This window comes from Melospiza georgiana, chromosome Z (assembly GCF_028018845.1).
Source record: "Melospiza georgiana isolate bMelGeo1 chromosome Z, bMelGeo1.pri, whole genome shotgun sequence".
In the NCBI taxonomy this organism is placed as follows: Eukaryota; Metazoa; Chordata; class Aves; order Passeriformes; family Passerellidae; genus Melospiza; species Melospiza georgiana.
This window is the reverse complement of record NC_080465.1, coordinates 41,473,027-41,487,039: the sequence shown is the minus strand read 5'-3', so window position 1 is coordinate 41,487,039 and position 14,013 is coordinate 41,473,027. Positions and strand designations below refer to the sequence as shown.

At 43.6% G+C, this 14,013-nt stretch overlaps 1 protein-coding gene across 1 annotated transcript; it reads left to right on the top strand.

Moving 5' to 3' along the window:
* The first annotated feature begins 468 nt into the window (after window positions 1-468).
* ENC1 (ectodermal-neural cortex 1) lies at window positions 469-13,680 on the top strand. The gene is made up of 3 exons (XM_058044241.1): window positions 469-595; window positions 5,318-7,131; window positions 10,589-13,680. Exon 2 carries the CDS (start codon window positions 5,330-5,332, stop codon window positions 7,097-7,099), a length of 1,770 nt encoding a protein of 589 aa, XP_057900224.1. The 5' UTR covers window positions 469-595; window positions 5,318-5,329; the 3' UTR covers window positions 7,100-7,131; window positions 10,589-13,680.
* Window positions 13,681-14,013: the final 333 nt, after the last annotated feature.

Sequence of the window (14,013 nt, the reverse complement as noted above, 5' to 3'; positions counted from 1 at the left end):
GACCCGACACGCCACGAGCACCGGCACCCCTCCCGGCCGCGCGGCGTTTTCGGTGCCCGCTCGGCGGGGCGCACCCCTTGTACACCCGGAGCGGGAGCTCCTACAGCGAGTGCCCGCTCCGCCCGGCCCCGCGGGGCCCCCGCAGGCAGGGTGGGCAAGGCAGGAAGCAGAGGCCATCCCGCAGCCCCGTCCGCGGCGCTTCCCCGCACCTTCCCCGCCGCCGGCCGGGAGAGCAACTGCGAGCGCGCTGCCCTCGCCCCGCCGTCCCTCCCCTGCCTGTCACTCACAGGCTGTGCATAAAGCCTCCCCCCGCCCCCCAGCCCATATACCCCTTCTCCGCTCCGCCGCCGGGACAGAGCTGCGGTCGGCGTGCCAGCAGTAGCTGGAGCCGCTCTTTCCCTTTCTTCCGTCCCTCTTCCCTACCTCCCGCCCTCCTTCCGCGACCCTCCTCCCGCCGGCGGCACCAGCTCCGCCCGGCGCTGCCGCTCGCCCGCCGCGTCTCCGCGGCCCCGCCGGACCGGCACAGCCCAGCTCCTCTCCCATGCGCGGCGCTGCGTCGCCCACGGACCTCCGCGCTCGCTCGGGAGCCGCTGCTGTAAGTTGGTGCCGCCGGCCCGGAGCAGCGTCCGGCACGGGGGGGAGGCGGGGGGACAGAGCTTGCGGGGCAGAGCTTGCGGGGCAGAGCTGGGGGGCAGAGCTTGCGGGGCAGAGCTTGGGGGGCAGAGCTTGGGGGGCAGAGCTTGGGGGGCAGAGCTGGGGGGCAGAGCTTAGGGGGCAGAGCTTGCGGGGCAGAGCTGGGGGGCAGAGCTTGTGGGGCAGAGCTGCCGCCGCGCTGCCGGCGGTGCTTCTCCGGCTGGAGCCGGGCTGCCTTGTTGGTCCCCGGCACAGGCGCAGGCTGGCCCTCCTCCGCCCTGTCCGGAACGCCAGGTACCAGCGGGCGCTGGTGGGTAGACATTCGCGGTGATTTGCTATCTCCTGTACTCGGCTGCCCTCGGAAAGCGTGGGCTCCTATTAGGGAGGTTGCTAGCCTCCCCGTTGGGCTTCAGCTTCCTGCTTGGGGCCCCGAGCGGTCCCGAGCATCCCTCCCTCAGCGGGCGTGAGGCAGGGCAGGGAATGAGCCAGCGCCTCGCTGCTCCCGAGCTGGCTGCGGCGCTGCTCTCCCTGCGCCGGTACAGAAACTTTTTGCACGTGGTTATTGCTCTATAAAGCAAACTAAATGCATTTTAGCTTCTCACACTGGTTTTTATATCAGTCTGGGAAGAAGCTCTTTGAGTTTCTTCTCAGAGACGGAGTTATTTAGGCGTTTTGATGGGGCGAACTGAGGGGAATTTAGAGTCGCATTTCTTTGTTTGCATGTGGTGAGCTGTAGTGCATTCCTAGCAGGAGCAGCGTGTTCTGCTTTCTGTCTCGCTGCAGGTCCTAGGCAGCCACTGATTTTGGAGACTTTAGGCAGTGTCACGGTTTGCCTCTGCCACACTGATAGCATCGGTGCAGATTTAGCCATGGAAAGCGGTGTTAGTTACATCGACGGGATGATCAGCAGATTTCCTCTCTTTCGGTTGTTTCACTGATTCTAAAGAAAAACGCAACCACTAGTGTGTAATTACACAGTCATATTTAAATGAGCGTGCATCAGGGATGTGTCAGTAATTTGAAAATACTTGATTTTTCTTTTGATTTAGGCTGAGATCTGCATGCTATAAAACTGTTAAGGAGGACAAGGAGCCTGTTGTTTAGTCTTAAAGTAGTGTTTACTGCTGGGCTGCTGTGACAAGTAGCCTGTTGAAGTGTAATTATAAATCAAAGTCTTGGTTCAACCTCTGTTCCTAGATAAAATCTATATCTGTAATTTACTGACCACTTCTTGTCTTTTATATACAAATACTATTTCTAAGGAAAGAAATGCCTGAAGGGAATTGGCTAATATTATTCAAGATGAATACTTGATCACTGACAGTAAATTACCTCTGCTGAAGTATTTGAGGCTTGCATAATTTCCAACACTAAGCAGAGAAATCGGAGATGTCATTTTTGCATTTTAGTATTCTTCCAAGATTCTGGATTGACCTAATTTACAGAAACACTGCCTGTTAGTGAATGATGGTACTTGCTTCTAAGGGTGTTTGTTCAGCTAGTCTATGTGCAAACACATCTCAGCACCACACTGGAGGAAAAAGATGTGTATAGATATATATCTTTGTTCTGTTTGGGGAAATATGTTAGCTTATCTTAATTGTGAATTGGCATATTTTGAATTCCTCTCAATAGATGACATTGTGATGATAAAAGCAATCTTACAGGAACAGTTCAAGACCAGCATATATGAAATCTACTTCTCACCAAGAGACTAAGGCTTCTGTAATAGTAGGGTGAAATGCTGAGTGCCTTATTCAGTAGCTGTTTGGGAGGGGTCTTTATACAATTTTTTTTTTTTTTTAAAGTGGTATTTGTTACCATGGCTGTGGGTGGGCTTTTGGTAACAGACAGTGATCTGTTCCTCCCCTCTGCATGTGGTCTGTAGTTCACTAGCCTGCACGGTATGCATAACTGCAGGGTGGTTTTTTTATGTTTGCCTCTATTTTGTTGTGGTTATGGGCTCATTCTGAATGGTGCTGAACAAGCGCTGCTCATGGGAGTACAGAGCCTGGTGAAAGATCTAAGTCCCTGCATCTGCAGCCTCTGATATGAACTTTACCTGCCCTATTCCTGAACCCTGTGTGCATGACGAAAGAAAGTTTTCAGTAAACTCTGAATTCCCTTAATATGTGGGGTCAAAGAAGAGAACCTGTGTTTTCATGAGATCCTGACATGCCTAGACTGTGATGTCTACACTCACATTCGGCTAACTGGAATGGAGTGTGGGGGGCAGTGGCCGTGTTCACATACTGGTTGTTCTGTTGTCTCTGATCAGTGGGGTGTTTAGCTCCAATCCTGCTCCCTGGTGAGGAACCTTCAAGAGTAAATCCTCAGTGTGAGGAAAACCTACCTGTAGAGATCCAGCGAATACTGTGCCTTGCATCATAACAGCATTTAAGACAGTAAAGTGCCTGGAAAAGTTTGAAAAATATGACAGTAAAGTGTTCAGCTTCTGATTTGTGTCATCAAGCTGCTTGTATACTATTATTCCAGGCCTTGACCTTTCTGTAATCCTTCAGTTCCAGGAGATTTCAACTTGTAAATGGTCAGTATCTTATTTTTGGCTATAGGTTAAGTGGGTTATTTTAGTCTGAGATTAGTGCTCAAGATCCTCAAATGACATCTGGGTATTTTTTTGCCAGACAATACAACTTCATTAAAGGTCATATGATTTTCCTTGTAAAAGAGTTTGTGTTTTGAAGACATACCAGCAGACTGAAGTTGTTCTGTGCTTAGTGCATTTAATAGGTTGGCCTAGGGAGCACTGGTGTGATCCCTTACTAAGCTTTTGCTTAGGCAGAGTGAGACAGATACTCTGCCTTGTAGCTCTGATGTGTAAGACGCCTCTCTGTTTTGGAGGAATTTGGATTGTGCACAATATATTGGGTAGTGTTGCATGCTATTTTCAATCCCAGTTAAATTTTATAGGGCAAATTGTGTTTCCTATTAAAGGAAGTGGGCTATGGTAGTTTTACAGTAAGGTGTCTCTCTATTCTTTACTTTAAGTTGGGTTTAAGGGTTTTTTTTGTAACGGAAGGGAAAGGTGTAACACAGACTTGCTGTTGTTCAATATGGTGAATCAATTGTATTAGCACAGAGTGTGGAGGATGGTACTGGCTGTGCTGCAGTTAGACTGCAGGTGTTGCATGTTCCATATACACAGATTGCTTGTTCTGAAATGGAGTCTGCTGTTCAAATTAAATGTGTGGTTTTGAGTTTCTCAATATTTCTGGTCATGTGAATCAAGGAAAATACATCTATTAAAAATGCTGGTTTTGAGACTTGTAAAGCTCATGTATTATCTTGAAGCATGAAGTGTGGGAATGAAATTCTGCAATTCAGTACTGCTTAAAGATGCTCGAGTATATGGAAATGTCTGTGTGAGAGCAAAGTGTATCCACATTAAAAACCTTCACAAGTGGCCCCAGGTGCTCTGACTTAGGACATTGCATGCTTTCCAGGTAGACCTTTTGGCCAGTTCTTTATTTGAAAGCGCAGTAAGAGGTACTCTGGACATGCAAATAGCTTAGTAATTAGTCAGGTTTTGTTCTTGGCTTTTGCTGAGGTTTTTCTGCAGTTTGAAGAGAGAGAAGTGAGATATTTCAGTACCAGTCACAGCCACAGCTTGCCCTGAGTTCTTTATGTTTCATCTCCCACTATTTGCACTGTGGCTTTCTGGCCATTACCTTTATATCGCTGTCAATATTCCTCCCTTACCCTATACTCCATGCCATTCTGACTTGACTCTTAGTTAAATCTGGAAACTTGCTGTAATTATACATAGGCCTGCACATCATGGCGTGTAACGGTAACATTCATCTCTAAACAGATCTGAGTAGGGTTTTCTTTTTTAGGAATAGGGCAGGATGGAATAGTTTTATGCCTCTTCAGAAGTTCAGAATGAGCAATGGCTTAAGCTCTGAAGACCTGACGCTCCAGGTAGCTTCAGAGGCAGTGTCTCAGTGACTGGTGGTGAAAACATGTTTTTCTGCGACACTGCCTAAGTATATGCTAAATCACTATAACAAACAGACGCTGAATTCTATGAAATAAAGGTGGAATCTGTAGATTTTACTAATCTTATTTTTTTTTACAGTTACACAAGTCTAAATGTATGATTCCAGGGTTTTATTTTAAAGTTTGTGGGTTTTTTGTTTTCATTTTGTGTTGTTGCATATGGAATCACTATACCAAAGGGAAGCTTCCTAATGGGATTAGTAGGTTTTTGTTCTCTATGCAGCTTTTGACATTCCTTAGGTATTCTGTCTGGTAGCTCTTCCTGCTATGATTCAGTACAGGAGAATGTTTCAAGCGTGTGCATGTGTATGTATGTAATGAATCAGCTGGTCTAGGTTGGGGAAGGGTGAGAAAATCAGTCCAGGTTCATTTTCTTTCTCCAACTTACTTGCTTACTATATTGCTATGAAAGTTGGAGATCAGGTTTCCCAAGATAAACCTGCTCTTGGGCAACAAATTTAGAGTATGTCATTTATGAATCTCAGCTTACAAAAAAAAAAAAAAAAAATGCATGCCAAAGGGAGATGTAATTCTCTGTCCACTCAGCTGTAAATTAAGGCTTTTTCTTCCCCATCCTGTAGTGAATAATAGACACATTTTTTGATATGTAAAACTAAAAATGGTTTTGACTTTTATTTATTTTAAATTTTTTCTTTGCTTATAGGTGTGAAAGAAAATGTCAGTCAGCATGCATGAAAATCGCAAGTCCAGGGCCAGTACTGGCTCCATAAACATACACTTGTTCCACAAGTCATCCTATGCTGATAGTGTCCTTACTCACCTAAACCTTCTGCGTCAGCAGCGTCTCTTTACAGATGTACTTCTCCATGCTGGAAACAGGTCATTCCCCTGCCACAGAGCAGTTCTAGCTGCTTGTAGCCGCTATTTTGAAGCAATGTTCAGCGGAGGACTGAAAGAGAGCCAGGACAGTGAAGTCAACTTTCACAACTCTATTCACCCAGAAGTCCTGGAGCTTCTTCTGGACTATGCATATTCCTCCAGAGTTATCATCAATGAGGAAAATGCAGAGTCACTGCTGGAGGCTGGTGACATGCTGGAGTTTCAGGACATTCGGGATGCTTGTGCAGAGTTTCTGGAGAAAAACCTTCATCCCACCAACTGTCTTGGGATGCTGCTGCTGTCAGATGCTCATCAGTGTACCAAGCTGTATGAGCTCTCTTGGAGGATGTGCCTTAGCAACTTCCAGAGTATCAGTAAAAGCGAAGACTTCCTCCAGCTGCCAAAAGACATGGTAGTGCAGCTCCTTTCCAGTGAAGAATTAGAAACTGAAGATGAAAGGCTGGTATATGAATCAGCTATTAACTGGGTCAACTATGACCTGAGTAAGCGTCACTGTTACCTGCCAGAGCTACTGCAGACAGTGAGACTGGCCCTCCTGCCAGCCATATACCTTATGGAGAATGTGGCCATGGAAGAACTTATCACCAAGCAAAGGAAAAGCAACGAGATTGTAGAAGAATCAATAAGATGCAAGTTGAAGATCTTACAGAATGATGGAGTGGTCACCAGCTTGTGTGCCAGACCCCGAAAAACTGGCCATTCACTTTTTCTTTTAGGTGGCCAAACCTTTATGTGTGACAAGCTGTACTTGGTGGATCAAAAGGCCAAGGCGATCATTCCAAAGGCTGACATTCCAAGCCCACGGAAAGAGTTCAGTGCTTGTGCCATAGGCTGCAAGGTGTATATCACTGGGGGACGAGGATCAGAAAATGGGGTCTCCAAAGACGTGTGGGTGTATGACACCCTTCATGAGGAGTGGTCGAAGGCTGCTCCCATGCTGGTGGCTAGGTTTGGCCATGGCTCTGCTGAACTTAAGCACTGTTTGTATGTAGTAGGGGGGCACACTGCAGCAACTGGTTGCCTTCCAGCTTCCCCTTCAGTATCCCTGAAGCAAGTAGAACAGTACGACCCCGTGACCAACAAATGGACCATGGTTGCCCCACTGCGAGAGGGAGTGAGCAATGCAGCTGTCGTCAGTGCGAAGCTGAAGCTGTTTGCTTTTGGTGGTACCAGCGTTAGCCATGACAAGCTGCCCAAAGTCCAGTGCTATGATCAGTGTGAAAACAGATGGACTGTACCAGCCACCTGCCCCCAGCCCTGGCGCTACACAGCTGCAGCTGTTCTGGGAAACCAGATTTTTATTATGGGTGGAGATACTGAATTCTCTGCATGCTCTGCTTATAAATTCAATAGTGAGGCATACCAGTGGACTAAGGTGGGAGATGTGACAGCGAAGCGAATGAGCTGCCATGCAGTGGCTTCTGGAAACAAATTGTATGCGGTTGGAGGCTACTTTGGCATTCAGAGGTGCAAGACATTGCACTGCTACGATCCCACGTTAGATGCGTGGAACAGCATAACAACTGTGCCCTATTCATTAATTCCCGCGGCATTTGTCAGCACATGGAAGCACCTCCCCTCCTAATTGTGTATTTGTTGGCAATTACAAGTTATCAGGTAAGAAATAACACCTTGGAATTTCACTGTAATAATGCTTTTCAAAAAACATTTTAGCAGCAGCTCTGAGGAGGGGTGAGTATGTTTGATGCAGTTTTGCATCTGGATCACCTGAGACACATATATGTTCATGGACTGTTGAAAGCCAGGCACCACATCTATGACAACACCAGATCCTGGAAGTAGTTTGCCACATATTGTGCACCAGCCTTTACAAGGCCTTTTCCTCTATGATTTAGATGTAAAGGGCTAAGCAAAAATAGCATTTTCAACTTGTGTGGAAATGCAGATAATCTTTTTAAAATTGGCTCTGGCTCTTAAGTACTAAATGCATGCTAAACAAAGGTTCCGCTGCCAGTTGTCTGATGACAGAGACTAGGTCACTTTGCATCCAGTAGCAGTACCCAAAAAAGATACAGAAAATTCTGATCTGAAGCCTCATACTTGAATTCACTTGACTTTTCATGCAGACAGCCTTCAGAGAAAGCTGCTGTCTTATGATAGGTGTTTTACAGGGAGTTCAGGCCTAATTTTCAATCTTAGCTAGACAACGTGGTTGCATCTTCATGGACTAAGGTTGCATTTTCTCCATTGTAACACTTTAAAATACAGACTTTTCAAAATACTTATGCTTATATATGTTGAACTAGGTATAGTGTCAGGAAGATATGTAATTAATATTGCAGCCTGAAATAATTACTAGTCTATAGCACACACTGTTCCAAAAGAATTTAATTATACATAATAGGCCAGGTTCTTACCAGATGCAACTTCAGCATTGTATCTTCTCACAAGCAAGTCTGAATTTGGTCTTGCTTGATGGGTTGTTGTGCATTTCTTATTTTTGGGCAGAGGGGAGAAGATTTTTGCTATTCATCTGTGTATTTTGCAACAAACCTGGTAGACTCCCATTTGTGTTGTGTTGCTTTTATTCCCCATTTCCTCCTTGTGGCTTTAGTACAAAATTAGTTACTCCCAGTAACTATAACTGATAAAAATAGTCATGTCCTTGATCCTAAATAATCAGTGCCCTGTGAATGGTAGTTTCTTTTTGCATATGAACAGTGTATATTGTACCCATGAAGACAGGCAGGTGATAAGAAAAAGGCAAACAAATACAGTTGCAGTAATTAAACAAGCTATTCATGTGCCTCTGGGTTACTGAAAAGTTCAGACTGAAGTGGTTCTCCAGAATATAGGAAGAAGTTGTTGTGTGTAAAGACTTTTCTAGGTTCTTCTGTTTGGGACAGATCATTGGGAAGGTTTTTTGGTATTCTTTGCAGCAGTAGATATTTGCCTGACTCTTGCAGTAAATGCAAGCCCCAAAGGCCTTTGAAGCCGTGCAGATTGGGCAGACAGTTACTCCTGTAGTTGTCTTTCAGTTGACTGGGACTTTTGATTGAGTAAAGAATACAAGGTTGGGCCCATGCAAAGCAGCAGCTCAGCTTTGAAATCTACGGTGAAATTGGGCAGTGTTGTGCCATGATGCTCTCCTCTCAGGTGATTGTTTGCCTTGAAAACACTCTGCCCTCTGCCTTCTCCCCACTTTGTTTTTCCAGACTTTTCTTTGGAAAGCAGATTAAAGTCTAGAGACTTACCAGGTCGTGGTCACTGACTGTAATTGCCCCCCAAAAGCAAATGGAAGTCCTCATTTCTGTGTGTCAGCTTCCTCCCTAGCTGAGAACTACATCTCGATACCTTCAGTTAATTTGTATTATTACTGCAGAATTTATGCAGTTCTCAGTGTTATCAGAACGGCAGTATTGAATGCCCGGACTCAGGTCTGTGCCAAGAAAAATATTGACTTACTCTTCTGAGTCTCACTTAATTGTTCTGGAGTTTACAGTGCACGAGGGAGTGTTTTATTTTGAAAAAGAGTTCTCTGAATATAACGGTGCAAAAAGCTTTCCTTTACTCTGCAGTATCTTGTTAAAAGCCATTATTTTATCTTCACTAACACACAAGATATCTGGCTTAACTAGCGCACAAGATAACTGAATGTAGCTGTAGCCTGAAATCTATCCAGTGCTGTGTGCTCATCCAGTAAGTAGGTTGCTTTTTTTCCTTCTGACTCCTGCTGCTTTGTCAGTGGGTGGGAGGGCCAAAAAGGAAATTACTTGTGATTACTCTGTTTTCATGGTGCTGTGTGGCCCCAGTCTGACAGCTTTCAGGAAGACTTCAGTCTGCTTTGTCGTTTTCCTCAAACTTGGGAGTTTTGGGTTGGGTTTTTTCCCCTCTGTTTTGGAATTTTTTATGACTTTTTTTAAAGTTCAGCCCATGACAAGAAACACTGTTTTGACTTCCATGTTGATAGTCTGTTTTGATGGGAAGAATGTCATGCTATACTGAAGAATACCTAGAGAAGACTAATCAATACTGAGTGGACCCTTTTTTTAGACATAAAAAAAATAGCCCACACTTGCAAAAACACTATGGACTGTTATGGAGGCTGGGTTGTTTCCTGTGAATGTTCCCTGTTGTTCTTAGACATCACAGCCTGAGAGAGATGTGGTGTGTTCAAAGGGTCTGTGAGTGCACTAGAGCTCATTTGCATTGTAATGAAGTAGGATTTGCCTTCTAAAATTGTAGCAGTGCTGTCAGAATTATTGTGATGAACTGATGATGATTTTGAAGCTGGAATTTTGATACAGCTTCAGAGTGAAAAAGCAAAGCACAATCTCAGCATCCAAAGGCTGAGTTTCTTATTGAATAATTGATTTTATAAAGGACTCTAGGATGGATTTATTGGTGGATGGTATACTGCTGTTTGAAAAGAAATTAGGCAGAATTTTTCTGAAAATAAGAGTAGATGTATTTTAAGCAAGGGAATTCTATGGCCCTCTCTGTTGTGAGTAAATTAAATTCAGAATTTGTGAAGGTGAACAGAGGTATTGGGACAAGACACTTTCAGCTTCTCTTCTGCTTTGCTCCAACCAGGTTGGTTTTGGCTGAGGTATAGAAAAAACTCTACACTGAGTGTTCATGTGTTTTTTTGTGAAAGAGAAGTTACAAGAGGTTGTTTATTTAAAACAGGTCCACAAACGTAAGATTTTAGGGGACCATAAAAATGTGGAAGTATGCAGGATACAAAGTCTTATCAGTTTAAAGTGTATCAGGGCACTTTGATTTAGGTTTCAGGTGACTGAATTTATACCCAAAACACTAGTTAGTCTTTTTGCTGTCAACAGGAAAGTTTGCAGAGTAGTGTTAGCAGAATAATAACGTCAGAATCTGTCCCTAAATAATTATGTTCTTGACTCATTTATGTATTAGTAGCTGGTTATTGCACAAGAACCTTGAGGTTCAGGGTGGGCAGGGAAGCCCATCAACTGGGTTGTATCCTAAGCCTAGCTTTTAGATTTTCTTTGACATCTAACAAAAAACCTTATGGTATATTGTTGCAGCAAAACCTTTTAAGTAATTTCTCCTTTCCTTCCACCTCTTCCCATGCATTCAGGTTACTCCTTTATTTGGAGAAGATAATTGGAACCTCAGATCTGGAGAAGTTTTTATGAAGAAAAATCATTCAGCGTTTCTTGCATTTGAAGAAAATCATCTGCACCTTGTAAATTATCCAACCCAGACTTGAAGGAATGGGAGAAGAAACCCGTCTTTAGTGCTTCAACACGTGGTTTAAATATGAATGGACAAACCTTGTGCTAGTAATTGTGGATCAATGCCCATGTTAATCAGTCCTTCAAAGATGAAAAAAACAGAGACAGAACGTCTCTTAGCTGTGCACCACACATCACTTGATTTCCATGGACCCCACTGTTTTTATGTGAAATTTGAAATGGTTGTCACCTCTCTTTGTAATGGTTTGAAGTGCCAGCGCCAGCTGCAGGGGCAGCAGGCCAGGTCTGAAACAGCAAGATGCTGCTGTGAATGAAGATACAGCAGCATTGCTGCTGAGCTCTGCTGACTGGAGCGTGCTTGCCTGTGGGCAGTGCCCACAGCATCTGTTACACCCTGTGTTGCATTGTCCCGTGTGCAGTAAGTGACCTTCTGTTCACAAGGACCAGTCCAGTGGTGAAATGTTTTTGCAACAGTGGGGAACAAACATTACAGCCCCAAAAAACTCATTGTTCCTGTTCTTCCCTGTATTTATAATTCAGTCTGTCCCTTTCCTATTATGTTAGTTGTTGTAGATATAGTTATTTATTGTTCAATGCTTGCATGCTGAAACAATGCCTGCAATTGTCTTCATGTTGCAAGGGCTTGTGTGAATTGTATGTTTTGCACATATTGTGATTGCTGACTTGCTCTGCTGCACAAAGAAAGAAAACTGTTGGGTAACAGTTGGAGGTGGGAGGGAGGAGTGGCTTCCCAGTCGGAAATGGAAGGATTACAAGACAGGATTTAAAGTTACACGTGTACTAAAGGAAGAAGCCATGGAGGTCACTTTCTCAGGCCACCAGCTCCCCAGGTTGCATGTGGTGTGTCTTGTAGATGGTGTCCTTGCAACATTTCATTTGTTGGTCATGCCTTTCAATTTCTAACCTGGAAATAGCCAAAGTCTCTTGCAACACTCGCTTTGTGCAGCTTCCTGATTGCAACGCAAATACTGTGGAAGAGCTTCTGGATACCAAGCCCAGATGAAGTCATTGTCCAAACTTATTTATTTATTTATTGGGTTGGAGGAGGGTTACCTACAATATAGCCACATTGTCCTGAAGGAGTGGAGAATGGTGATTCAAGAATAAAAACAAAAAAGATAACCTCAGCATAGGTTAACGATGAAGTCTTAAAAAAAAGAAGAAGAAAGAGCAGCAATTTTGCACTGACTGGATTGCCTCATCCATCTGGATTTCAGATCATCTGAGTGGCCAGATGTCAAAGACCCAAGTGCTCTAGAAAAATTCTTATGGGGATAGAAAATGAATTTCAAACCTCTTATCTTAAAAAGAAAAAAAAAAGCCCTCAAACTCTGCTGCTTTTTATTTTTGTTATCCAGGTGTGTCTTTAATCACTTGGTTGCTCAGAAGCCTCAGATAATCCTGAGAAACCAAACTTTGATTTTTAAATAAAATTGTTTCTTTTTATTCTGGTCTTTGGACAGAGATGAAGCTACTCTTTTCTTAGGAATTTCAGAAGCTTGTGTTTCACAGGTACTTTCTTTGCCAGATCCTGTAATGAAGCTTGTATTGTATTGTGTTTTTTCTTAAATGTTTCTGGAGCCCACTTAAACCGGCACATTCAGTAACATGGTTGGTGTGTGCTGTGGCATAAGTAAACAGCTGCATGTGTGCATGCAAAACAAAAATAGTCACATTTGTGATGCTTGCCTTTCTCTGTGTGTAAGTGATGTATTTGTGAAAGTTTTGTCATCTGAAACTGTTTACATTGGTCACTGGAAGTTTTTCTGCGCTGCCTTATGTTTGATTTGCTGTTTGGAGTAGACTCTTTACATTTCAGAAATAAAGTATTTGGAGTTCTGTGAATACTGAGAGAACATTGATTAATAAGCAGTCATTTGCAGTTTTTAAAAGGGTGGGTTCCAGCTAGATGTGATAAAATTGTAGTTCCACTGATTAAACTGATTCCTAAAGTGGTAGATTAAAAAAGTATTTAAACCCACAGCCTGTCTACCCTTGCCCCCACTTAGACAACCTTTAGCAATAGGAAAACAGATTAGGATAGGTCTCCTTTCTATATCCCTGTACCTGCACAGGTTGCCATGTTGAAGCAAACAGCCTTGAATTTTTGTTGGCCTTTCATCTTGTGGATCACTCTCAGGAGTGAAGGGAGCCATAAAATCAGACTTCCTGTGTTTTGCATGTCCTCTCCCCAGGCACTAGCAACTACATAAGGTACCAGGAAGTAAAGAACTGGGTCCCCAGGGGCCCCTGTGTTTGAATAAGGACATGTAGCTTTGAGATATGTGTTCTCTGTCAAGCCGATCACAATCCAGAGGTGAAACTGCCTTGCATCTGACTGTTTAGCTTATGAAATCTGTTTTGTAGCGCCATTCAGCTTCCAAAAGTGGGATGAACTTTCTGCAGCTGTTTCCAAACTTGTGGTCTGCTTTCAAGTCCTCAATTAATTCCTGTGTGTAGGCTGAAGGAAACTGAAGTCAGGGTGGGCCTCCGGCTCTGCAGGGACTACACGAGGCTCTTGCTGTATGAATTGTTGCGGGAATCCTGGCTGACTATTTGACCATTTCAGCCCTGCAAAACACCCCAGACTTAAATAGAAGCAGTTCACAGCAGAGTGCACACAAAAACCCTGGCATAAGATGGGAAGGTTCCTCTTATTTTGCAGGCTGGTTACTGTAGAAACATGTAACAAAGGACAGCCTTCCTCTTCTGGTGTAATTGTGCAGCCCCTTTTCTATATGTCTGACATCTGTCTGAGTAAGAGTGATTAGAACAGAATAATGTTCCCATTCCTGGCCATTGAAGATGTGGTTCATGTGCTAAAAGCAAACTGCAAGTGAAGAAGTAAAATTATCTATGTTGTTTGCTACTATGTCTTAAGATTTTGTACAACTCACTTTTTTTCACAATGTGAAACTGAAGCTCAAATAAATTATTAGATATTTCCTCTCCATGGAATGTTTATTTTAAGTGTTGTCTGTTCCTCCCCTCTTTCCTCACCACTAAATGCTTTGAATCCTTTATAATGCCCTTTTTTATGTCCTCTTAAAAGAAGCACATCAGCAACATGCAATTAAATGCTTTGGTTTAAGCTGCTGCTTCAGCTGCGCTTTCCTTTCCTTTGTTCTCTACTGCTGCTCTTACTATGATCTCTATCTCAAAGTTCAGCAGTTAAAACTCAGAGAGCCTCAAAACGTTTAAGAACAGGAAATGCAAGTTTGTTAGAGCTTGCAGTACAGTTTAGTTAGTGCCTGATACCACTTGGAAGTGGAATTAGGCATCTTGA